The sequence below is a fragment of the Halichoeres trimaculatus genome, unplaced genomic scaffold (genome assembly GCF_033239565.1).
Source record: "Halichoeres trimaculatus isolate MK-OKI-2021-1 unplaced genomic scaffold, fHalTri1.1 fHalTri1_scaffold_23, whole genome shotgun sequence".
In the NCBI taxonomy this organism is placed as follows: domain Eukaryota; kingdom Metazoa; phylum Chordata; class Actinopteri; order Labriformes; family Labridae; genus Halichoeres; species Halichoeres trimaculatus.
The window spans coordinates 22,450,772-22,478,769 of NW_027437201.1; the positions used below are offsets into that span (position 1 = coordinate 22,450,772).

A 27,998-nucleotide genomic window follows, 5' to 3' on the forward strand; every position below is an offset into this window, starting at 1 on the left:
CTATTCCCATAATTTGCGGAAAACAAAACTCTGGCTGTTCAAATGCATCGATTTGCGAGGAAAAGGCTATTTTATAATTTAATGACATGAATGGGATGAAAAAATATATACGTAAAAATGTGAAGCTGCATGGCAGCTTCAGCTTCAAATCAAAAAACAAACACATGTTTAATTCATCCAGAATTAAGGAAAAAATATATGCAAAAAAAGGAGAAAAAAAATCATACAAATTCATAAAATAAGATAGTTAATAAAACATGGAAAATGGTCTGTTCCCAAAAATTAAAGTAACGTTTGATCCTTTTTTTTTTTTTTTTTTTTTAAATCAGACCCAAACAAGCCTTGTTTTAAAATCTACATCATAGATATGATGTAAGATAATTAGAAAAATAAATAGAAAAGCCTTAGTTTCTCAAAGTGAAATGATCTTTAATTAATTTCCTCTGTCTCCTTTTTTTCATTTATTATTAATTTTTTATCGATGAACTTGTAGAAATAAAAGCTGAGGAAACTCGTTTTTTTTCACTTGGCTTTTATTTCAACACCAAGTCGTCCCACTTCCGGTCTCTCTTCCTGTTTACGTTTACTTTGACACAGCTGGAAAAGTGACCGATCCGTGTTGTTGGCCAAATGTGAGTCAGAGAGCTGTGGAGAGATTCAAAACCCGGACACTGGACTCCTGCTGGCAGAACCTGGATTATTAGAGGAAACAGCTGGAGATGACACTCGTATCTTAATCCAAGCAGATATTGAGATCCATGGGAGCCACCAGATGATGTGACAAGACTTAATGAGCATCTTTATTTCAAATCACTGTCAAACCAGTGACTCTATTATCTGATAGTGAAATATGTTTACTTCAACTACAAAAGTGACTATTGCAATAGTGAACTTGTTGTATAGGTACTTATACGGAAAGGCAGTAAAATAAAGAACTAAATGACAAAACTGTCCTCACACTCCTTAAGTAACTGGATTTCCCATTGAAAGTAATTGCACCGTTTGACCAGGAGAGGGAGCCAAAAGCCTTTAGACAAAAGCTGTATTTTTGTCTATCCCCTGATATATCATAGTTTACTTATCAGAATATATGATAAAAAATTATGCAGTGACGTAATGTTTCGACACTAGAGTAAGAGTAAGATTTATTATTATTAATCATTATTTATTATTATTTATTTATTTATTTATTTATTTATTTATTATTATTATTGTTGTTATTATTATTATTATTATTATTATTATTATTATTATTATTATTATTATTATTATTATTATTGATTTGTATTGATTTATTAGAGATACATACAACTATTTTCTTATGGACCTTTTTGCACTTTCTATACACTTTCTTACTTTTGTTTTCTTGATTGCTTCTGTGACTCCTGAATTTCTCCTCGGGGATAAATAAAGTATTTTCTATTCTATTCTATTCTATTCTTTATTGTAGTTTTAAGTTAGCTACAGATCACATCCACTAACCATTTAATTTAAAATAATTTAAAATAATGCAAGACTTAAAATATCAGGTTCTCTAAGTTTTCATGACTGTTTACTGTTTTTAAAAATGTTCCTAATTATTTGTTTTTTGCTTGAATGAATGAAATCCACCGCAAAAACGCGCAAGAAAACTGGATAAATACAATTTCAGTCAGTTGATTTAAACCGGAAGTGTCTAAGAAAGCTTTAAAAGTGATAGTCTCATGTGAATAGATACATTGTAAAGATTAAAATATTTTTTTTCGATCTTCATCAGCTTAAGAAAAGAATATGTTTACATTGCAGGGGTGATTTTAGGTTTGTTAGGCTTCTACAAGACGTTACCTTTTTAAACTATCGATAAATTAAAGCAGTTAAAAAAAAAACACCTCAGCATGAGTGGATCAAAATAAACAGTTGCCTTTAACCTAAGTGGCAATGGGACATCTCCGTTTGAAGTTACAGATCTATTAACAAAGTGCGTCGTACGCTTTTATTTTGAAAGACATCACCGGAAGCCATCTCGCAGACGCTCTCTGACAGGTGTAGTCAGCGCGCCTCGCTGCACCGGTGTGTCAGAGCAGCGCAGCACTGCTCAGAGCATGTAGCCGGAACTCCAGCAGCCTGCTCGGCCGAAGTTTGTCCTGAAGTGATTTCTTCTTCTCGGGCGACATTTCTTCAACTACCGAGCAGTTTGGAGCTAAATGAGAAGCGGACACCGACACGGAGGCACTCAGAGATACTAGGAGCACGATGGAGAGCAATAAGGGATTACTTCGCTGTAAGATTGTGGTGGTTGGGGATGCGCAATGTGGGAAGACGGCTCTGCTTCATGTTTTTGCTAAAGACTCATACCCGGAGGTAAGAGACGCTGGAATCATCATAAAAAAGACATAGAGATGACTTTCCTTTTAGACAGGAGTTTGTTCTTGATATAATCTGGTTTCAAAGCCAAACTAACGTGTTTCTGCTAAAGCCCAGACCATATCAATAATCTGTAAAAGCGCGCAGTCCGAGCGTTGGAGCAGAGTCTGGATCCATAACAAGATCCAAACAGCCAGACTCAACACCTGTTTACCTTCATTTTTATAACAGCAGAAAGTGTTCATTAAGTTTTCTCATCAAAGTGTGAAATATGAGGTTTTATTTACAAAAATCAAGATGAAATTTACAGACCAGTGGATAAGTTGATTTCAGGGACTGGTGCATCAAAGTTAATGACTTTAATTTAACTCTGTTCAGAGAGAGAGCTGTAAACAGTCTGTTAGATTCACAATGGATGCACACAGGAGTGTTTTCTTTTTATTGAACACATATGCAGATTATGTCTACATTAAGTATCTGGCCTGCCACTAGCTGAGTGGAATATGCCACTTGTCTGTGACTGATATATTTAGTTTTCTGACACTGATGTATTTTGTGATAGTTATAATTTTAGTAAAAACTGCTTCAAATACTTTAACATGGCACATGACTTTGTGAAGGGTGGTGCTACATTTTTAACAAAAACATCTTAAAAACAAGATCCTACAAACACAACTTTTATAAAAATAACGGGTAACACAAATACTTTTTAATTCATATTAAACATAAACATATAATATGTTGCTTTGGCAAAAATGAATAAAATAGATAAGCAAACACAAAATCAAAAAAATCAACCTGCTTTTGGTTTATTTAAATCTTGTATCTTAAAAAAAATGAATAAATAAAAAAATGAATTAATAAATAGATAATTAAGAATAAGAAATAAATAATTAAATAGTAAATAATAATAAATGAATAAAAATAATAAATAAATAAATAATAAGGAATAAGAAATAAATAAATAAATAGTAAATAATAATAAATAAATAAATAGTAAATAATAATAAATAAATAAAAAAAATAAAGAAATAAATGAATAAAAATAAATATGTAAATAAATAAATGAATATAAATAAATAATAAAATAATAATGATAAAAAATTGAGCTATGTTGAATAAGTCACCTTTAAACAGGTATTTAAACTTTAAAAATCAGGAACAACAATAACAAATAATATGGAGGCTCACTATAGCAGCTTTTTCCTTTTTCTATCAGTCATCTGAGCTTTTATTGTTATTGTCTCCCTGGGGAAACTAGTTGTCATGCACATGTACGATGTCACTGATGTCAAACATTATTGGCTAATCATAAAGTTTATCATTTTGCATCTGATCTCATTTAAGTAGATCAACAAACTGGGTACTAAAGAACTTGGTGAAATTAAACAACAAACAGCTAACTATCAACTGTTTGTTGGGAAACTGAATTATTCACTGAACATTTCAAAGGTAATTATCAGAGGAAACAATGAAGCTAACTTCTGTTTTTAAGAACGAAGCAGCTATTTATCACCTGCTTCTTTGGAAACAGCAGAAACGTTGGGATACTTCTAAAAACATTTCAGATAAATTATTTGCTAATCGTCACCTTCTTACCTTTGATTTGGAGTAAATTTCAAAGAAACTGGAAAAAACAGTAACCTAACTATTGTGACTTGTGACAACAAATTTGGACACTATTTAAAAGAAGTTATGTGCTAATTTTAAAGAAATAAGAAAAAAAGTGTAAATATTACCTAAAGTAAAGTGTGACCAAACAATATGGTTGTGTACAGGTGATTAGCATCTTAGCTGTTTGCAGTCAAAGAAGAAGAAACAACACTCTGCATTCAATTCAGTCAGACTGGACTCCATAGCTAGGCTAGGCTAATGCTAACCAAACTAGCTGATCAACCGCAACCTGCTTACAGCCATATTGATAATTGACTGCAAGGTTTGGCTGCAAGAATGTTTGTTTTCTCTGACACAGGCATGTAATAAAACAGAAAGACCACATGATATATTCATTTTTATTACTGCCAACATTATGTTGCCAATAAAAACAAAATACGAGAGTCAGAAAACTGGATATGCCAGTCTAATACCACGGGTTTACCACTGATGGAACTGGTAAACTGCAAAAAACTGAAATTTTATCAAGTGTTTTTGTTTTATTTTAAGTAGAAAATGTCTTTTTAGACTCAATATGAGCCTGATCAATCCAGAAAATGTCTTGTTTCAAGTTATTTAAAGACAAAAATGAGGTAAAAGTAAGTGAAAAAAAAAATCTGTCAATGAAAGAAGAGAAAAGTTTCTTGTATTGAGACATTATTTAGTTTTTAAGCAGATTTTTGAGTAACTTTTCTCTTGTTCCATCGGCAGATTTTTTTTCTTGTTACAATCAATTCAGACCTCATTTTTGTCTTTAAATAACTTGAAACAAGACATTTTTCTCTTAAAATAAGACAAACAATGTCTCATGGATCAGCACAGATGTGAGCATCTGAAGCATACTCTTTACTGGAGAGTTAATTTTTGAATTAAATTCTTGGCTGATGACGATAATGAAACCAAAGCTTGTTGGACCAAATTTCCTTAACTGGAATTGGGTCAAAGCTCAGAATTGGCCTCATCTGATTTCTACGCACACGGTCCCGAGTGCCTCTGATGTCTCTGAGTGAGATATGAGTGAAATAATCTCATCTCCCGCCTTGAATCAAACCGTACAACTGTTCACATCACTCCTCCAATCACAGCCTCACGTGTCTCATTTCAGAACTATGTTCCCACGGTGTTCGAGAACTACACGGCCAGCTTCGAGATCGACAAACAGAGGATCGAGCTCAACATGTGGGACACTTCAGGTAAGAGGCTCGAGCAGATTATCATACCAATGTGATGAGGAGTTTGGCGAGCAGACGACTCCTCTGAGTGTTGAACAACATCTGGGCCCAGGGCCAGAAAAATGAGAGCCAGAGAGCGTCAGCACGGTCTGCGAGGAGTAGCTAATCTAATTCTGTTCAAGATGCTTCATTTTTACACACACAGCTCGTGTTTGTACAACTCCAGCCCTGTCATCAGCCCGGCTGCTGCGGTTTGTTGTGAACAGCCACTTAAAAGTCACATCAGCTCGATGAGAGGATAAACAACCTGTCAGTCAACGCTCGCCTCTTCACACTGTGTGGAGTGGATATCTGTGTGTTTCTGATGAGCAGGGGGAGAGAGGCAGGGATGTTTCTGAAGAGCCATAATAAATCAGCAGTGCCCTAAAAAACAACAAACAAACAAGCTAAATAAAAGAGTAAACAAAGCATTTTCCTGTATTTCTCTGATGCTACACACAGGATGGAGGGTCTGAGAATAGAGCTGCTGTTAGCTTGTTTGAATTTAATCTGTATTTCTGTAAACTTCAGAGGTCTTTCTTCCTTAAGACAACAAAAAAAGACATTAAAATAATCAGATACTGCAATTTCATGTTGATATTCTGTGAGTTAGCAGCACTTTTCGCCTGCGCTTTGGGGTCTGTGAGCTGAGCTGGCACTAACTTCAGCTCAGCTCAGGATCTGACCGACGTCTCTCCATCTTGCCAAAGCCCTCTGACAGAGATTTAACCAGAGAAAGAAGCTGGAAGTTTTATTGTTGATTGGTTTAGTGAAGGGACACACCGATACCGATCCTGGTATGGGTAACAGTGCCCCTCAAAGCTGGATCGGTAACGGTGGGAAGGGGCCGATCCCTGGTGCTGATCAGTCTTCATGGTATAAACGTTTACAATTAAATAGTATCAGAACCAGAAAAGTTGACTTGGTGCATCCCTAATTTAGAGATCTCTGATAAAATATTATTATTGAGTGAGCTAAAGACAAAAAATTTGGTGTTGAATTGCTCTAGAAATAAAGTAAAAATGATAAAACGATGCAAAAAAGTAGAGATAGATCAGGGGTCTGCAACCTTTACTTTCATAGGGGCCATTTTTCCTCAGCTCACCTGGATTAAAGTCAATCAGGAGCCACAAAATCTACTTTATCTTCACAATAAAGACTAAAAAAAGTGTGTAAAATTCTAAAAATGGTGAAAATAGAGTGAACAATTATCTAGTCAAGAGGTTTCTTGTGTTTATAAAACTAATAAATATTTTGAATAAACTTGCAAAATTTATGAAAATATGAAATGTTGCAGCGTTTTTCAAAAAATTTGAAATACCAAAAATTTGCAAAATAAAAAAAATAAGTTGAAAAACATGCAAAAAATGCGCAGAATTAAAAAAAAACATTAAATTTCAAGAATTTGTCAAATTCAATAAATTTGCAAATTAATTTTAAAAAATGAATCCCAAATATTTGCTAGATTTTTAAAGAATTGTAAAAATATCAAAATTTGGAATGAAAAAGTCATTATAAATTTTTAAAAAACTTGCAAAATAAAATAAAAAAAAGTTTAAAAATATGCAAAAAATTTGCAGAATTCAAACAAAATTTAAATTTCAAGAATTTGTAAAATTCCATTAAATTGCAAATACATTTAAAAAAATATAATCCCAAAAAACTTGCTAGATTTTCAAAAAGTTGTAAAAATTCAACATTTGGAATTGAAAAGAAAAGTCATTAAAAATGTGCAAAAATATGCAGAAAATGTCGTAAATTTGCAAATAAATTAAATTTTTTAATCCCCCATATTTGCTTGACTTTCAAAAAGTTGTAAAAATATCAAAATTTGCAAAATTGGAATTGATATATTTTGCAAAAAGCTGCAGAAATTTGAAAAAAAAAAAGAATTTCAAACAGGAAAAATAGTTGTAAAAATTCATTTTAATCATATCTTTTTTAAAAGCTACAAAGAGCCACTGCAAAGGAGTCAAAGAGCTGCTGGTTGAAGACCCTTGAGACAAACTTGTTTTTTTTTTTTAGGGCTGATACTGATTCCGATAATCATTAGTTAAGGGAGCCGATAACCGATATTTGGGGCCGATATTCATTTGCAGTGAAAGTAAAAATATTGACATCAAAGTCTTTAAGCATATGTTTATTAGACAGCTTCCAGGCTCAGCAGCTGGATTATAAAGTCCAGTCCCAAATATCGGTCATCGGCTCCCTTGACTACTGATTATCGGAATCAGGCGCAGCTGGATTGGAGCCAAGATAACACAGTCAGAAATTTAATTTCTTATAAAAAAAAAAGGCCCATGCTGATAAGCTTCAAAATGTTAAATATCGGCTCTGATTATCAGCTTATGTCTCATTCTGAGTCGTGTATGACTTGTCACTGTAGATGACCATGAGTTTCACTCCTGTTGTTGAGAACGTTTTTTTTTTTTGACTTGCAAACTTTGCACTCTGCATTTCAAAGCAGAGACCCGAGAGTCTGCAGAACAGTCAGACTCTTTCACTCTCTACATTTACACAAACTTTCTCCCTTTGTCAGCCTTTAGGCCCTTTTGCATTTTATTCCCCTCCTCTTACATAACAACCCTGAAACTTGCTCTCACAGCCACAGAGCGCAGCTTCAACGTGCAGCGTTCCTGCAGCCTCCACCCGTGCAGACACACAGGCAGATTAAAGCTGCAGCTGCAGGAGCTGGTGCTGCCTGTCGGTCTGCTGTGGGTGAGGCTGCGTCTCTGTTTGAACAACACCCTCTGAAATTACTGGTTTGTTTCGCAGACACACCTTTTTACCTCAATGAGCTGTGTGATGAATTACAATCACACTGAAGACTCGCTTTACAGCGTCATTACTCCACAGGCAGAGAAGCGTCCATTCATGACTTTAACATGAAGCATTAACGGCACACAAAAGAGACTGCACAGTGGACATAGCACACACAGGTGTGACTCTGTGAACCTGAGTGAATTACACGTCAGGTATTTTCTCACCAAAGAGCCAAACCTCCTCTGGGATTAAAATCAGAGAAAAATGAGTTTCACTCTTTCATAAACTTTAAAAAGGGTTTATTGGAGGATAAACACAAACTACAGAGGTGTTTAACAACTGAGCAGCCAAAAAACAGAAAGTATTAAAACGTGTTTCTCTGATTTATGAAGCAATAACTCATTTATGAGTGTTTATATAATGATTTGCTTTAACTGTGCCAGATTGTTCTGGATCATGTTGGGATTGAAGTTGCACAGAGCTGTATCATTTCAGATAATTCACTTTCTTGCTAAGAGTCACATTAAAAAATGATACCACTCTCATTTCTGCAAAATGAATGAGGTTACGTAGCTTAGCTTAGCAGCTAGCCAACGTTGCTCACTCATCAACAAATGATATCTGTTTTATTTATGATGCAAGACTTTTTGTAGGGTGAGAAACAAACGTTTGGAGCTAACTTCACCAGGACGAGAACTAAAAAGGAGTTTTTCCTCATACTGTAGCTTCGTAAATGCTGCACAGAGCTCTGCTTGGGATGGATGACGACAAGAGAAGAGTGAATTTGATCTAATCTTGATGTAGAGTCTTTGGAAACAATAAAGCTTAGAGTGTTTAGCTCGTTGCTAGCTGATAGCGGAGCCAACTTTTGCAGAAATTAAAGAAGAAACTCATGGACTGAAATGTTAAAGCTGTCACTGATAGCTTCTTTCAGCCGTTGTTGTTTTAAAGGGGTTGTGAGGAGTTTCTAAGTGATCTAGAAAGAGTCTCCTTTCTTCAAACTTGAAAGTCTATCAGGCTACCGATAGCGCTACATATGGACGACTCCTAAACTGCCGTACAAACTGACAATTAGCTTGCAGATACATCAGAGCACCAGGCAGCTGATAGCACTACACAAAGCCGGCTACTAAACTACTGTACCAGCTGATAGTTAGCTTGTTGTTGAACTGTTAGCCTGCAGATATGTTGGAGCAACAGGCTGACAATAGCGCTACATAAAGCCTGCTACTAAACTACTGTATGAAATGACAGATAGCTTGTTGTTGAAATGTTATCCTGCAGATACGTCAGAGCACCATGCTGCTAGTAGCACTACACATAGCTAGCTACTAAACTACTGTACGAAATGACAGCTAGCTTGTTGTCACATTAGCCTGCAGATACATAAGAGCACCAGGCTACAGATAGCACTACACGTAGCGGGCTACTTAACTACTGTATGAAATGACAGCTAGCTTGCTGTTGTAATGGTAGCCTGCAGACACGTGGGAGCTCCGTGCTGCCGATAGCACTACATATAGCCTGCTTTTAACTACTGTACAAAATGACAGTTAGCTTGTGGTCATGTTAGCCTGTAGATATGCCAGAGGACTAGGCTGCCGATAGCACTACACATATTTGGCTACTAAACTATCTTTGGAAATGACAATTAACTAGTTGTCACATTAGCCTGCTGATACGTCAAGGCACCAGGCTGCCGATAGCACTACATATAGCCAGCTACTAAACTACTGTACAAAATGACAGCTAGCTTGTTGTCACATTAGCCTGCAGATACGTCGGAGCACCAGGCTGCCGATAGCACTACACATAGCACCTCCTCACAGCATCTTTAAAGTGTAAGAATCATAAAATGTTGTAAAAAGCAGCAACTGTTTAATGTCTAGACTTAGCCTCATGAGCTGTTTTCCCACCTCAACAGTCTGAGCTAAGCTACCTGGATGTAGCCTCTTGTGTTTTTTAACAAATAATGAAATTGTTATGTTTTGATGTCTTTTTATTGATTTTTTTCCCCAAACACTGATTTGAAAACATGTAGATTTTGTAAAGTAAAGTGAGTCTGACCTAACCAAGCTCCCTCTGGTTCTGCATAAAGCTGAGAGGAGTCTGGTGTGTTGCCTTGCAGCGTTCCTGCGAGCTATTCTGGGTCTGTCTCAGGAGACAGGTACATTGGCACTACATCAGTATTTCCACAAATCCCCGCGGTGCCTGACTCCTCTAACTATAAGGGCTGGGATGGGAATTACAGTCAGCTGGCTTATTTTATTTAAGGAATGGTTTCTACTGTAACAGTTGCTGCAATACCCCAGAGCTTAAAACTTCTGTTCATACATTTTCTGTTTTTTTTATGCCATCACCATTTTGTTTGAGTAAGTACATTCTGCTGTTTTTTTCTTTGTGAGTGTTTATTCACAGGCATGTGGAGGCATGAGTAACACACAGCCACAGATGTTTGTTGGTCTGTGTATGTGTTGGTGCATGGCATGTTAGTGTGTGTGTGTCTATGTGTGTGTGTGTGTGTGTGTGTGTGTGTGTGTGGTTTGCATGACAGCAGGTGAACACGAGTCGAGTGAGTGAGAAACCACAGTTCATCACGGAGAACAATAAGTGTTTAAACAAGCTTGACTCTATGGAAGCCCATTCCTGCCAGTGAAAAAAAAACAATCAAAATTAAAAAATTGAAATTATGACATAAAAAGTCAGTTGGTTTCTTTTTGTCAGCTGTCTCATAATTATGACTTTTGTACCTCACAATTTTGACTTTTCATGTCAAAATAATGACTTTTTAATCTCATAAATTTGCCTTTTCAATCTTTTAGTTATGACTTTTTATGCATTAATTTTGACTTTTTATCATGATTTTAATTTTTACTTGTTTATTTTAAGATTGTGCCTTTTTATTTTCATAATTATTCCTTTTTAATCTAATTATTATGACTTTTTTATCTCATGATTATGACTTTTATTTCTTAAAATTTTGACTTTTCATATCAAAATTACGACTTTATAATTTCATATTTTTTTAAAACTTTTTTTCTCATTAAATGTACTTTTTATTCCGTAATTTCTTCTTTTTTTAATAAAAAAAAAAATATTTTCACACTAAATGACTTTTAATCTCAAATACCTATTTTTATTTCAGAATTTAAACTTTTTGATCTCATTATTTTATTGATGACCTTTTATGTCTTAATTTCAACTTCTTATCTCATTATTTTGACTTTTTGTCTTATAGTTATGTAATTTATTTCGTTATTTTGTCTTTGTCTCAAAATTTCTGCTTTTTATTCCAATATTATAACTTTTTAAACTCTAAATTATTCATTTTTAATACCAAAAATTTGAATTATTTTAATCTCATATTTTGGAGTTTTTTTTCATTGTATTGACTTTTTGTCCCATAATTTTCGTTTTGTTTTTTTTTTATTTCAAAGTCATGGTTTTATTATGACATTTATTGACTTTTTTGAATTTTTTCTCTTAATATTGACTTTTTTATCTCACAGTTATGATTTTTTATTTCATTGTTTTGTCTTTGTTTCTGATTATTTCTACTTTTTATTCCAAGGTTGTTATTTATTTATTTATTTATTTATTTAAGTCTCATAATTTCATTTTTTTGAATCTCACAATAATGCCTTATAATCTCACAATTTTTTAATTCTCTTTATTATGACTTTTGTGTCTTAAAATTTCTGTTTTTGATCTCAGAATTATGACTTTATTATCTCATAGTTCTTCTTTTTTTGTTTTATTTTATTTTATTTTTTAATGCAGAAACAGGCTACCGTACAAATCAGTGGTGAATTGCAGGGATGATTAAAATCTTAATTATTCTGGATGTAAATTACTGATAGATAGCCAGTTAGAGGTCTTTTTAATTCTGCCTGATGATTTTAACTAACCAGATTTGTTGCGGCTGGAGACCCCTGAAGGACGTGTGTACAGATGATAACGGAGCACAGTGTCATCACAGATTTATAGATATGAGAGCACAGCTCTAGTGAGGATAGCAGATTAGAGGCGGAGGAGCTGAGTGTTGCTCCGCCGCTCAGAGAGGAGACGGTGTTGGGCGAGGTGCCAGAACAAGCCTCGGAGCTGCCCTCTCATTGTGCAGAAACAAACAGTGGATTTAATTAATCAGGCTCTGGCTGTGCCACCAAACACTCGCCCCTTGTCTGCTTCATTCTTCATCCCACTGCCTCTCCAACCCCGCGCTCGTTTTCACACTCCCTGCCTCATAGGTTAAACTGTTTTTCTGTTGTTGTTTTTTCAGCCTGTCAAACTTAATTCCCCCTCGGCCTCCGTCTGTTTACATCTCTGCTAGCCTTCATTTTCCACCCAATCTCTCTGCCAATCTTAATCTCTTCCCTTTTCTGCCTTTCATGCCGTGTCGTGTGTGACACTGGCTTAAGATTAAGATCACGGCGTGTCAAGCTGAGATTCAAAGAGCATTCCTGGTTTGGGAAGCAGCCGTCGACAAACAAGCGTCACCTCGAGGTCCTTTCAGGAGATCGTTCTCAGCAGATTAAGTTTGCTAAAGCAACAAAATCGAAGACATTCAAATGTCAGCTGCAAAAGCTTCAGAGGCTTTTATTCACAAGACCAACTCCAGCTAATTTCCAGCTGGGTCTGAAACGAGAAAAAAGGCATGATAAAAAATATCAAACTTAAACTGTACGGAGCCAAAACACTGACTTTAATGTTTGGTATTGAAAATAAAATTCAGCATCGAAAAGTGTTTATTACAAAAATCATATCCCCCTTCCCCCCCAAACCCTCCCCTCAACGCCAAAGGAGTGACAGGAAGCTGAAACTGTAAAAAGACAGTAAGAGGAAAAACAAAACAAAAACAAATGTCGTTAAAATTAAAAACTGTCATTTATAAAACAGTGACATCCAATAAATTAAATTAAATTAAATTAAGATATGAATAAAATATGATTTGAATTCAAAAACATCAAAATGCAAAAATGTATAAAAATGAAATAATATAAAACATTTAGTGTCCTAGTTTTTGACTTCAACAAAACATTATCAATGCCATTATAATTTTTAAAATAACGATTAAAAAAATAAACAAATAATTTAAATAACGAGGTAAAAAAACTAAAAATATTTTTTATTAGGCTGCAAAAATTAAAATGAAATAAAAGGTGCTTTTTGTGCCAAGTGGTCACATGAGGTATTGCAGTTTATTTTTTTATTTTTGCTGAAAGTTGCTGACTGGACGTTGTTTACTGTTTTAAAAATTAATGCAAGCGCAGCAAGTTTACTTGAAATTAAGTCGCCACAAAACTGCTCCCCCTGGTGGCTGGCTGCAGTATAGGTTAAAAAATCCATCTCCCCAGTCATTCCAGATGGGCTGTGGTCAAACTTTAAAAAAATTAATACACCTGGTAGAAATGTTTCTCACATCCAATTGTTGTGATGATTTAAAAATATCATTTGTCAGTCTTGTAATCAAGTCCTCTTTTTTTTCTGAAAAGTTAAGTTTTCATTAGTTCTAAGGGATTAAAGGTCCCATATTCTGCTCCTTTCCTGCAGTTTAATCTGGATCATTGATGTCTTCATGAAATGGTAGTAATATGTTTTGGTCCAAAAAGCCAATAAATCAAGCACAGCAGCATTGTTTCCAGGCTCTCATAGCCCCTCTGTTCAGAACGCTCTGATTTAGTGGGCGTGGCCTTCATATGTAAATGAGCCACCGCTGATACCGCCCCGCTCTTCCACGTCACTGAGAGCGGCGCCACGAGCTCCAAGTGCACAATGTTTAGAAAACAGAGAAGCTCGTTTACTGTAACATTACAGGCTAAAACAACAGGCTAACTGCAGCTAAAGTTAGCATCCTGAAGCTAACACAGAGACAGGGGGGACACTGAGGAAAAGCTCTTACATCTGCTCCACAGCACACAGCATTTAAAATACTCACATTTCCTTTTAAATTATAATTTTCTCTTTTTCTAAAGTGATCATCCAGTGAACAAACTCTCCAGCTTTTTACTCAAACTCTTGATTGTCAGACTTGACTTCAGGTCCCTCCACCTAACAGCAAACATAATCAAGCTAATCTGCAAATGATGAAATTACCAAACCTCCTCCTAATGGATGTGGAGCCGTCTCGTTGAGCCAGATTTCCCCGCTTGATACTCCAACATCCGAGCGAGCCTGTGCCAAGGTCTGATAATCAGTCTGAGGAAAAGCCTTTTGGTTTCACCTCATCATTCAGGCTGACACGCCGCTCTTGTTAGCCAGCTCTTTCTGGGAGGACGCCACAAACTCTCAATTACAGGAGACATATTCCACCTTCTGTCGTCCTTTCTACCACACCGAAAACGCTGTAGTAGAAGCCAAAAAAAGGTTTGCAGCTGCTTTTATTCGGTCTGTGCAAAGTGCTTATTTTCTTTTCTGGCCACGGTTTAAAAATCAAAACCAGCATCGTTCATATTAGTGCAGAAAACAGCAGATAAACTTCCTCCAGCTGATAAATGCAAACTGAAATAAATCTATTTGATATCAACCTCCAGCTGGGAAAGTCTGAAACATGAGCTGAGTCGTTACAGACGACTGAAGTAATAAGTCAAGTCCTCTCCTGCTGTATTTTAATGTGCGCTGGACCTGGTGGAGTCATTAAAAGCCAATTGTACGCTCAAATCACCATGAAAAACAAAAGCTAATTAGTCTCAGATTGCCGGCGTTGTTGATTATGATGACTCAGCAGTTGTGTAGCGAGGAATGTTTGGTCTCAAACGGCTCAAAAACCTGATCCCTGCAGACTTCACGAGCTTCAACAAAGTTTCAGAGCCGTGAATTGCCGTTCTCTGCACTTTTTCCTCTTCCTCTCTTTAATTTTATTCATTGTTTTTTATATCCACTCCGGCTGCCTCGCCGGCTCTCGTCTTCTGTGAAGTTTGGAACAAGTCAAGGTCACGAGCCGCCTGTGCCGGGGCGCTGCCCTCTCAGCAGTCTTCACTTTATTAGCTTACCTCGCCGTTTCTTTGTCCGTCTCTACATCTGTCTTCATGTCTTGGCTGAAATCCTCTTTCAGTCGTTTTTCCTCATTTCCTCCTGCGGCCTTTAGCTCGCAGTGTCCCGGCGGTTCAGATTCTCAGAGTGGCTCTTTCCAATCCGTCTTTATTCACAGGAAACTCGATTGGTGTTTGCTGGGATTGATCTGCTGCCAACGATCTTTATCTAACATGCAAAACCAAACTCACATGGCTCCGAATTTCCTGGGAAATCACATTTAGGATGTAAACTGCTGCGTCCCAGCTGACCACGTCTCAGAAAGAGGAGTCTCAGGTTATTTACCGAAGCTAACCGCGGTTAGCTAACGGCCGCTCCTTTTCATGGGAAGTGTTTTAGCTTTCTGCAACCATTTGTTTGTCTTACATGTTTTATGAGGCTGAACGCTTCAACTAGTTGTGCAGATAAAGTGACTAATCAGTGATCAAATATGTTGACTTGTTTTCAGTAGAAAATGTCTATTTAGGCTAAATCTGAGCCACATTCACCTGACCAGTCCAGAAAAATGTCTGATTTCAAGTTATTTAAAAACAAAAATGAGGTAAAAAAAAAAAATCTGCCAATGAAACATAAGAAAAGTTGTCTTAAGACATTACTCTAGTTTTACGCAATTCAAACCTCATTTTGACTCTTGAAAATCTCGAAACAAGACATTTTTCTAGACGGATAAGTTGAATGTGGCTCATATTAAGTATAACGATAAGACAAAAACATTTGATAAGATTTCAGTTTTTGCAGTGATGGATGGGAGAAAAGAAACCCTGTATCATAATATTAGGATTTGTTTTTGTTTAAAGATTTTAAATTGTAATTTTTTTGTTGTTGTTTGAATTATTTTGATTTAATTATTATTATTTTTCAGTAAAAAACGTCATTTTAGTCTTTGTTTATAAGCTGGGTTTGGAAAAAGTTGAGATGTCAGATCCCCTCCTCATCATCATTCAATTTTTTTACTTGGTCTAGTTTTAAAAAAGCAAACTTAAAATGGAAAAAAGGAAATAGCAAAAATTTGCAATTTAAATCAAATTAAATACATTTTTATTCAAATTATTATTATTATTTTTTTAATTAAAAACCTTCATTTTAGTCTTTGTTTATAAGCTGGGTTGGAAACAAGTTGAGACGTCAGATCCCCTCATCATCATTCAGTTTTTTTACTTGGTCGAGTTTTTTTTTTTTTTTTTTTTTTTTTTAAACGACTTAAAATGGAAAAAAGGAAATAGCAAAAATTTGCAATTTAAATCAAATTAAATACATTTTTTTATTATTATTTTTGTTGTTGTTTTTTTTAAATTAAAAACCTTCATTTTAGTCTTTGTTGGAAGCAAGCTGAGACATCAGATCCCCTCGACATCATTCAATTTTTTACTTGATCTTTTTTTTTTTAATTTTTTTTTTTTTTTAAAACAACTTAAAAAAAAGGAAATATCAAAAATTATAAAAATAAATCAAATTTAATTAATCTTTTGTTTAAATTTTTTTGTTGTTTTTATTTTTTTTGATTAAAAACCGTCATTTTAGTCTTTGTTTATATAAGCTGGGTTGGACAAAAGTTGAGATGTCAGATCCCCTCATCACCATCACCATATCATTCAATTTTTTCACTTGGTCTAGTTTAAAAAGAAAAAAACAACTTGAAATATAAAATGAGGAGAAAAAAATATTTTGCAATTTAAATCAAATTGATTTTTTTTTTATTGAAATCCTTCATTTTTGTCTTTGTTTATAAGCTGGGTTGCAAAAGAGTTAAAAAGTTAGTTCAAAAATGTAAAAGAATCAAATATGGAGAGTAGTGTATCGTCGTGGCCCTAATGAGTGTGGATTTTGAAGCTTATCAATTTCGAAAGCAGCAACATGAAAATCAGGGACAGGTTTGGACATTTTACACTTTTTTACATGATATTTAAATTCCAAATCGCCCTCTAATCAAATAATAAAAAAAACAGTCAGACTTGAGCAAATTTTCCCTCGACAAGAGGCCGCAGTGTCTGCTTCAACAATGTCAAATTCGTTAGTGACGAACCTCGAGTCTCTGTCTCCTGGATCCTGTCTGCTCACAGCAGGTGAAGCTCTTCCAATGTGGCCTTGGTGTCTGCTGTTAGCTCTGTTAGCCATGTCTGTGAATAGCATGATGCTACTCTGCCCTCTGGTATTCCCTCTGTTGTTGGGTTAGCACAGCTAGCTCGTCCATCTTATTGGAGATAGATCTTACGTTCCCAATAACGATGGATGGAAGGACAGGTCCATGTCGTCACTTCATAGCTCACACCTGAGAACCAGCACGTCGTCCTCACCTCCTTCTCCTCACCTTGTGGGAAACATCCAGCCTTGCACCAGTTAGCACTGACATGCTACAGGCTGCTAACAGCTGATTTCACATGTAAACAATGCAGCCATGGTTACATGTAGGATCTCCAGACAAACACAGGAGAAAAGTAGTAAAAATATCACTGAAGACACAAAAAGTTTGGTGTCTATGACCGACAAATGCTTCAACAGGCCTGGCAGCAAATAATCTCTGTTTGATCTTTAATCAAATAATCAGTTAATAAAAAGATGAAATGATCAATTATCTCTTCTTTACAAACATTGATAACACCTTAGCCCTGGGTCTGAGATCCTGAACTTCACTGAGACTTTTTCTGTGTGATTTTTTTATTAATATTGAACGTCCTGCGGTGACGATCGTCCTCCCTGACATTGTCGGAGTGAAAACCTCTCCAGCTTGAGTCAAAGAAACTCATTGTTCATCAGCATCTGCTCAATTATAAACCAATTTTCCCACGTAACGCTTAAAAAGGTCATAAATTAGATTAACGCAGAGACTCCGAGGGTGACCTTTACATTCTTAATGACTCGTTTGATGGTAATTATAAATATGCCCTAAAATCATTTTTTTCCTACAATCTAAGTTAATTACACATCATGTTTTAATATGAAAGTTGGCATTTAAACAGTTTGTCCTCTTTCACCTTCGAGTTTTACGACTGACTGGAGTTCAGAGTCAGACGTCCTTCAGACCGAGATCGTAGGGTGATGTGACCGAGCAAACTCTCTGGATGTTTCTGTGTTTTCCTGATGAAGCAGAAACACGTGTAAAGGTCTGAACCCGAGCACAGGAGCCTCATGTCAGTCATCCCGTCCTGTTTGTATGACTGCTCCTGCAGAAAACAGCGTTTCTTTTGAACCCTGACTTTATTTCCCCTCCGCCGCTCTGACAACAAAGAGAAGCTGTTGTTGTGGCCTGCAGCAGTCTCCGACTACAAAACCTCAAACCTGAGAAATCTGCCGGTTTCACAGCTCGGCGTGTGAAAGTGTGAGGCAGGAGCTGATGAAAGAACTGGCTCGACCTGCAGAGTCGCACCGTAAAACAAAGAGGAGGAAAACACTGAAGTTTGCAGTCTTGAACTCTGTCCCCGCGGCGGCTTCCTGTTTTGAAGAATGTCACTTCTGATATGTTTCTGGAGGGCGAGACGAGTCAATGGGAACAGCTTTTGTTTCAACACAACAACACAGGTGCTGTTTCTGTCACACTGTGCAGACTCAGCTGGCGTTGAAGCTCTTTGAAGATCCACTTAGACAAAACTTTCTGTCTGGAAAACCAGTTTTTGGAAATCAGAAATACCTCTTATGTCGCTTTAAATGCAGAATCAGACATTTCTCCTTTACTGAAGGATAAACCAACATTTTGATGATGCAGTTTTATCCAATGAAAGTTGCATTCATGCTTATGTTAGCTTAGCTTGTTTGTTGACTCTCAGCTTGTTTCTGAGGTTAAATTCAATACTTTTTTAAGACTTTTTAAAAACCTTTCAAAAAATGTTTAAGACCTCATCGCGACTTTGAGCTGTTGTTAGCAACCCATCTTTAACAGTTGCAGTTTGCATTTTAACATATATCAGGCAAGCTGAGAAGGAATAAAGCTTGAGAATAGAATAAATAGAAGAATAAATAAAACTAAAGCCAGGTTTATTGACATTCCCATACAGAAAAAATAAGAACTTATTTCATCACTATCAAAATTTGGGTCATGTGCCTGAGATTGTGCGATTTGCTTTCCATCAGCACATAATTGATGACATGAAAGCATGATGAGTGATGAGTTTCAAAGTGATCTAGAAAAAGTCTCACTTCTAGATATCTGCCTGATCCTAATCCACACTAAAAAATGAGATTAAAAGCTTTGGAGATCACCATCAAGGCCTGCTGCCTCTCCCTGGTAATCCACCTCCACTGGCCCTGCCTGGCTGTTCCCTGAGACCTCATCCTCCACCCCCAACCCTCCGACCCATGTTCCTGGAGGTCTCCCTGGGGATAATGAAGGGGTGGAGGAAAGAGAGGAGCACAGAGAACTTCCATCTTTTCCCTGGCTCTGCCCCTGCCCCGCTCCTTCCTCCTCTCTTTCAGGCTCCTCCACAGAGGAAAACACAGTCAGACTCAGTGATGACCCGTGCAGGCAAATCCAGCTGGAAACCAATATTTACAGAACTTACCTTAAAAACCTGTCTCCTCAGAGACTTTTTTTCTGCTCTCTGTAGAGTACACACGTCGTATCGTATAACTCTGGATGATGACACAGCGCACAGATTGTTTTTTTCCTCCATCTTCCGGCGGAGTTGGAGCCCGAGCAGGTGGCGGTTCCCCTCCAACGTCATCAAATCAGTGACGTCGTGGGGGAATGTCATCGCTGATTGGCTGCTGTAGCACAGCCTCATGCGAATTCGCGTCGAAAGTTCAATATTTTCAACTGGAGCGTAGAGGCGTATAACACCCAAACACGCGAACGCTCCAAACGTGCGTGTGGCCGTACCATGACAACACCACACTGGCTGATGAAGTTTTTCAGAGAGAAGAGAGATCTTTGTTTCTCTCTGCTGAAAACGATTTCTGTGATTAATTTTGTAGTGATGGTTGACACTGGAGCCTAACTGTCGGACAGAAAAACGACAGAAGAGCAGAAGAAAGAGAAACAGGAGAGAGATAGAGCACGAGCTAAAGGCTCAAAGGACTAAACTGTTTGTGCTAATGTTGACTCCAACCCACAGTCAGCAGTTATCTTGCAGTGTTGTGGTACTTTCTCAGGTAACTGGATTTAAAACGTCAAACGCAGCTGAAGAGAAAGTTGTTGGTTTTATTAACTCATATTTTCTCAGTTTTGTTTGACAGGAAATACAAAAAACGACCAAACACATCACATCAGTCTCTTAATGCTCCATTTTTGGCGTTAGCTTTTGTAAAAACGCAGCTTCCCGTCCCTGAATGTGAATTTTAAAGGTAGAAACGGAGCCAGCACATCTCTGAGTCCTCCCATCCTTCCAGCGCTGACACTCAGAGTCCACGGCTCAGATTGCTTCAACAATCCATCATTCATTCATGAGCAGCTTTTATGACCCCAATTACATGTTGGCTGCTTGAAAGCACTATCCAGATGTGCTCCGAGCGAGTGTGTGTGAGTGTGTGTGTGTGTGTGAGTGGCACCTGGCTCCATGACAGGGATGAAAAGAGAAAATAGCTTGATGTGTTGAAGCGCTTCACAGGCTTTTTGGAGAAAGTGCAGATTGCAGAGGGAGCAGCTCTCTGATGTTTCTCTCAGTAAACACGTGTTGGGTTGTGTGTGTTTTGACGGGTTACGGACAAACACGTATGAGAGAAAATGAGCTGGTTTCTGGCTTCATGAGAGGCAGAGAGGTTTCATGTAGCGAGCCCGTCCTCCAGTCCTGGTCTGCTTCTCCTGCTCCTCCAGCTCCTCATGAGACGACCTGAGTGCTCTGAAAATCAATGACCTGATGAGTCCACGCTCACACTCCCAGGGGTGAGGTCGAGTCTCAGATCCTGGTGAATGTGTAACTGAGCGGTCTGTCGAAGAGCGACGGGGAGTCTGAGGGAAGATGGAGAGGAGGTGACGCTGAACTTTCAGACCCAGATCTCAAACAGAAACAGCGTCTGCAGTGACACAGGGGAAGGACTAAAGAGGTGGAACAGGGAAGTCTGTGAAAAAGACACAACTCGTGACTCGTGTCTTTCTTTTTTATCCAACTACTGATAATTTTCACAATTTTACTTTTGATTGTTCTGTAAAATGATAAGTTTGTCAAGTTGGGATCAATCGCTTGATTTCAACATTTGATCCTCAACAATTGTGCTTTTGAGCGCATGTTTAAAATTCCACTAGTTTCGAAGGTGGTGTTTTTTTAGCTTTTTATTTATATGGATATATTTACTCCTCTTTCATTTCTTCTCTTTTATCTCTTCCTTTGTTTCATTTTATACAGCACTTTGTTGTAACATTGCTTTTGAAAAGTGCCATATAAAAAGTTTATTATAATTTGTATTATTGTTTTTATTATTAATTTATTATGATGATGATTATAATTATTACTTTTATTACTTTTCTATAACAATAATAATAATAATAATAATAATAATAATAATAATAATAATTATTATTATTATTATTATTATTATTATTATTATTATTATTATTATTATTTATTAATAATAATAATTATTATTATTATTTTTTGTATTTTAAAATATTTTTTAAGTCAAAATTAGGAGTGTAACAAATTTTTTCCCTGTATTTTGTGAAATAAAAAAATAGCATAAGTGTAATACCATGTGTAAATACTTTAGAGAGCCCTAAGTCTGCATCTAGGAGGGTGAAGCTAAATGTGTTTGCGTATGATTTATGGGTAAATAATAATAATATAATGTAATAATAATAATAATAATAATAACAATAACAATAATAATTATAATAATAATTATAATATCAATAGTGATAAAAACAACAACAATACTACTGATAATAATAATACTAATAATCACAATTATAATAATGATATGAATGATAACAATAATAATAACCTTTATCTGTACTGCACTTTTAAAAAACAATGTTACAAAGTGCTGTACAAAATAAAACAAACAATGGAAGAGTTAAAGGGAAGTTATGAAATAGAAATTAAAGAGAAATGTGAGGAACGAAAGAAATTATACATATATATGTATATATATATATACATATATTTATACACACACACACATATATATATATATATATATATATATATATATATATATATATATATTTATACACACACACATATATATATATATATATATATATATATATATATATATATATATATATATATATATATATATATATATATATATATATATATTTATATAAAGGGAAAGGAAAACATCAGAAAAATAAATAAAAACATTAAAACATTAAATGCAGTGTCGTAGGTTACACTTGGACAGTGGTGGGGACATATCCAGATGAAGCAGCTGTGTTATAACAATGTCTAAACTTTACTTCAAATAACAGCATTAAACTTGGCATTTTTTTAGATTTATGACAAAACACAAGTTTGTTGAGTGCTCATGTATTAGCACCACGCTAGCTTTGATGTTAACAAAATTAAACCACCAGCTGTGGTAAAAAAAAAATAAGCTGCTGTAATAAAAAGTCTCTTTGAGTAGAAAGTTATTTGTTCAAGAAAAAAGGATCACTTAATCCTTTTATATATTATATGTAAAAACACGTCGTCTGCCTGCTCCTTATATTTGTATTAATTCACAGCTCTACCACAGAGTGCCTCAGTCATTACTTTACATTTTTCCATTTTTAGATTAACCCCACGTCCCGATTTAAGATCACCTGTTTGTGTGGCTCATATCAGGTATAATTTGACAATTTTTACTCAAAATGAGACAAAAACACTTGATAAGCCAACATTTTCTGCACCCGTATGCTTCATTCAGAGGTGGAAGTTCAGCTCCACCTTTAACAAGAAGAAGTCCTTCGTCGCACATTCACTGCCGGTAAAGTTCAGGATCGATTACCAGTTTCCTCTAATTAATTATAATCCACTTCAGCTCCTGGCGCCTGCTTGGATTTCCGAATTACGGAGCAATCTTTGGATTGAGCGTCCACTGAGGTCATCAAATCAAAACGTGTTGTTTCCAAAGCCCTGAAGGAAACAGCTCTTTAGCTGAAGCTACACCCACGGATTTCCCAACAGTCTCCATCCTCTCATTACATCAGCGTCATTCCCAGAGCTGCTGCTTAAGCAGGCTTTAGGTTAATGTCAGGGTTTGTTGGAAGTGTTTGCTAAGAGTTTGAGTTGTTCTGGCGTCACACCCGCTTAAACATCTGATACTCTGAATTCTCCAACAACAAGGATCAAGACAAAGGTTAATTTGTCTTTGCAAAAAGAGGGACACTGACTTCTACATCAGATTTTTTAGACTGAAACATTCCTGACTCCTCTTGGAAATGTTGTTGGTCTCAGATATTCATCGAGGATTGGTGCTGAGCTGAGCCACAACAGCTAAGCCGTTAAATAATGCATCTCAACAGAAGTGATCACATCTAAAGGTGCATTCTGCTCCAACGCACTCAAGGGTCTAACCATCCACTCAGGACCCTCTACTTCCTGTTTCCATAATTCAAGACCCCATAATGAGCCCTGTACCAAACTCCCAACACCTTCACTGTGACTCAAAGGGCAGGAGTGGTGTTTGATCCACAGCAACTCAAATAATCCACACATGAAAAGAAATCACAACATTCAGGTCCATAAATAATGATTATGGTGAATTAAGTACAATAACACAGGAAAAAAGTATTGAACACACCATGGAAAGGCTGAATACTTTGGACAGGAAATGCACCATACCACCTGAAATCTGTCAGTAATTATTACTTGAACTTCCAATCAGTGCAAACCAACATCAGCTGGGCTAGAGCAAATTGATGGTCCAGTTAAATAGCACACACCTCATGGTGGGTAAAGGCAAAGAGCTCTCTGAAGACATTCATAACCTGATTGTTGCTCAGCATCAGAATGGAACTGGTTACAGACTTATATCAAAGCACCTGAATATTCCAGTCAGCACCGTTGGGGCCATTATTCACAAGTGGAAGAAGCACCACCTTACCATCAACAGGCCACGCACAGGAGCTCCTTGAAGATTTCTGACCAGGGAGTCAGAAAGATAGTCAGAAGAGGACTCAACCAGCCAAGGACCACCCTGAAAGTGCTCCAGAAAGACTTGGAGGCAGCAGGTACAATTGTTACAGAGAAAACAATAGGCAATGCACTCCACCTCCATGGCCTCTATGGACGCTCAGCCCGCAAGACTCCATTCCTCAAGAAAAGGCATGTTGAAGCTGGTTTAAAGTTTGCTAAACAGCATCTTGACAAGCCTGTAGAACACTGGGAGAATGTTGTCTGGTCAGATGAGACCAAAACTGAACTTTTGGGCTGTCATACTACAGACCATGTTTGGAGGAGAAATGGCTCTGCACATCAGCCAAAAAACACTACACCAACAGTGAAGTTTGGAGGTGGAAGCATCATGGCATGGGGTTGTTTCTCATCTCATGGTGTTGGCAAACTTCATATAACTGACGGAGCAATGAATGGAGCCATGTATGGGGAAATTCTTGATCTGAATCTGCTGCCATCCACCAGGATGATGAAGATGAGACGTGGCTGGACCTTCCAGCAGGACAACCATCCAAAGCACACGGCAAAGTTGACTCTCAAATGGTTTCAAAAAAAGAAAATCAATCTGTTAGAGCGGCCTAGTCAATCACCTGACTTCAATCCAACTGATCAGAAACTCTACCCAAAGTCCCCGAGCATCTTTAAAAGAACAAATATTTCCCTCCTCTCGCCGACCTCCACGGCTCATTTCCTCCCCACACTTTGGGCTGTTTCCTCGAACATACGGCTGCTTCGACAGTGTCTCAACAGGAGCTGGAGCTTTAATGTGAAGAGGGAAACGTCCAGATGTCACTCTGTCGTTAAGATGAGGGATTCGTGAAGGATTACTGCTGATCTCAGACAAAAACTCTGCTTACTGAAAGTGCTCCCCGTCTGTGCCGCTGAGTTACAAACACTTTTCACTCTCCTCGAGTTATTTATTCCAGATTTGGTGTTTTGGTCATTGGCTCGAAGCGAATCATTCAATTTTTCAATTTTTTTATTTTATTTTTATTTGGGATAACAAATAAAATAAAAATGACCTTTTTTATTTTATTTTATTTTTATCATTGTTATTTTATTTTATTTTTTATTTGGGATAAAAATAAAATAAAATAAAAAATTAACTTTTTAATTTAATTTATTTTTTTTATTACTATTTTATTTTATTTTATTTTTATTTGGGATAACAAATAAAATAAAAAATGACCTTTTTTATTTTATTTTATTTTTATCATTATTATTTTATTTTTATTATTTTTTGTTTGGGATAAAAAAATATGAAAAAAAAAAAAACGACCTTTTTTATTTTATTATATATATCATGAAAATAAAGGTAAAAGACAGAAACTAACAATTATATCAACATAAAAAATAGATAAATAAATAAATGTCTCATCTTATTTTCCAACCTTTCCTTCCCTGTTTCCTCCTTTCCTCCATCCATCTTAAGGCTTAGGCTCAAACTCTATCTATAAAAATGTCAGACACCATCTGCTGCTCTGTCTTTGTTCTTCGTTGTCGTTTAATGACACTAACCTGAAACTTTACGTTTGTCAGAGACAAGAAACTGAGTTTGTAACTTCTAGAAAACTCTGGTGATGGACTAATCTGAAGTCGCAGCTCTGCTCCCTCAGAAAAAAACCGCCTTTGCATTCATTACCTGAGCATCCATTAATTTTCTGACGTGTTCTTTGAAAGCTGTGACTGAACCCACATCAGAGGGCTGAGGCGTCGTGTTGTCTTATTAGAATTAAAGGCTCTTACATAATTAAACCCTGAGACGAGGACACGCAGACTCTGAAACTCTCGCTTATTTCCCCGTCATTAAGGTCGATGTTCCTCCAGCTCCTGTTCATTAGCATTTACAAAACGTGCCGTGAAACGTGGCGTCGTGGAGTTTCTAGAGGACAGGGACTCGTCTCTGAAAAACCAGCCGCACACGAGTGGATTACAGAAACACTACACCAGGCTTTGGACTCTACTGTGTGGTTTTTTCTCTGAGCCAACAGACGTGAGAAGAAAGGAAACAAGCTTTTTGTGAGTTTCAAACATCGCGAGCATGACAGCCCCATGTGGAGTCACAGCGTGGCGCAGCTTTTTCCCAGACTGCTGTGCGTCAGCGTGTCAGAGGCTGTACAGCGGCCTCTGTTTAACACACAGCTGACATTTACTCTGAAAGCAGGATTTACATGTGAGCATGAAGTCATTTTTCTTTTTGTTGAATTTTTTTAAGAATGATTAAAAGTGAAACGAGCTTCAGAGTGTGGCTCACAGCGTCCTCAGACATCGCTAACACACGCCGTACTCTGGTTTCTTTGAGTTTGTCTTGATGTTTCAGACACAGACAGATGGACTGAAGGCTTTTTGTGTGTGTCTGTATGTGTGTGTGTGTGTGTGTGTGTGTATTTCACCAGAAGGAATCCTCCCACAAGGGGCATCATGCTACAGGTCCCCAGAAAGGTCAAAAACCCCTCACAGATCAATACGCATTAGCTGCAACATGGATTATCTGACATCATGGAACCTTGAGGCCTGCACTGCAGTCAGTGTGTGTGCGTGTGTGTGTGTGTGTGTGTGTGTGTGTGTGTGTGTGTGTATCCTTACTGCAACCACCCTGATTTTATCAGAGGATATATAATTTCTGTGTTCACTCACTAATGAAGTGTTTTATGAGTCTAATCTCCACCATAGCTTCAACTTTACGCGCTGAAACTGACTTTTTGTGCAACCAAAGAGAAACAAAATCAGATGCACAACCAGTGAAGTCAGACCAAAAATACTTGCATGCACTAGTTATGTTGCAAACTTCTAGGATCACATTTATCTACAGCAGAGTTTCTCAAAGTGGGTCCATGAATTATAGCAACAGCTCCGCAGGATGATCCTCTCTACCTGATTTAATCTGGGATCAACATGTTTATCACTTCATAATGTGCAGCTGTAGAAAAAAAAATGAAACTAATGAAACCTTGGTGCAGAGGCGTGCACAGACTTTCCAAGGGCAGGGGCAAACAAATATTTATATATCAATGATATAATGTAATTAAAAAAAGAATCCATTTACAGTTTATATTAATCATCATCATTAATCCAATCCAATCCAATTTTATTTGTTAAGCACTTTAAAAAACAACCATAGTTAAAACAAAGTGCTGTACAATCAATCAATCAATCAATCAATCAATCTTTATTTATATAGCGCCAAATCATAACAAATGTTATTTCAAGACACTTTACAAAAACATTTACAGGTCTAGACCCGTAAATGTTAATAAAATTTTATTAGCAGAAACCCAACATCAAGACAAGATAAGGAGTCTTATCTTATCTTAATCCACCATGAGTACAGGACTTTGCAGCATTTAGCAAGTTACAATGGAGAGGAACAACTTCCCTTTAAAAGGCAGAAACCTCGGACAGAACCAGACTCATGTTAGACAGACATCTGAGGAGACTGATGGGGTTAGAGAGAGACAGATAGAGGAGAGAGAGTGGGAGAGAGAAGGGGGGGGGAGAGAAAAAAGGAGGGGGGGGGGGGGTAGGGATACACACACACGCACACAGACACACACACAGACACACATACACACACACACACACAGAAAGGGAGAGAGAGAGAAACAGACGCAGTCTGAAGTTTGGCGCTGTGGCGACAGTTAAGGTGAAACCAGCAGGCCAAATCCAAAGCCGTAGTAGCTGGTGTCGGACAGGAGCACAGCAGCAGGCCGTCTTCTTCACCGATCCCCAGGAACCTACAAGACAAACTCAGATCCTCCCAGAGAGGTGTATGGTCAGTAACTATAACAGGACAGTAAGACTAGAAGTTAGACTGACAGAAAAAGAGGGAAACAGGAGCCCTGTGTGTCAGTTCCCCCCAGCAGTCTAAACCTATAGCAGCATGACTAAGAGCTGGTTCAGATCTGATCCAGCTCTAACTGTAAGCTTTATCAAAAAGGAAAGTTTTAAGTCTACTCTTAAAGGTTGAGACCGT

The 27,998-nt window shown here is 36.9% G+C and overlaps 1 protein-coding gene across 1 annotated transcript in view; it reads left to right on the forward strand.

Annotated features, from left to right (window-relative positions):
* The first annotated feature begins 2,015 nt into the window (after nt 1-2,015).
* LOC141784886 (rho-related GTP-binding protein RhoN-like) overlaps nt 2,016-27,998 on the forward strand; it is a 45,560-nt gene continuing 19,577 nt past the window's right edge. The window contains exons 1-2 of the mRNA XM_074662831.1: nt 2,016-2,340; nt 5,102-5,189. Coding sequence (XP_074518932.1) covers nt 2,233-2,340; nt 5,102-5,189 — 196 coding nt within the window. The 5' untranslated portion in view covers nt 2,016-2,232. The remainder of the gene's footprint in view (nt 2,341-5,101; nt 5,190-27,998) is intronic.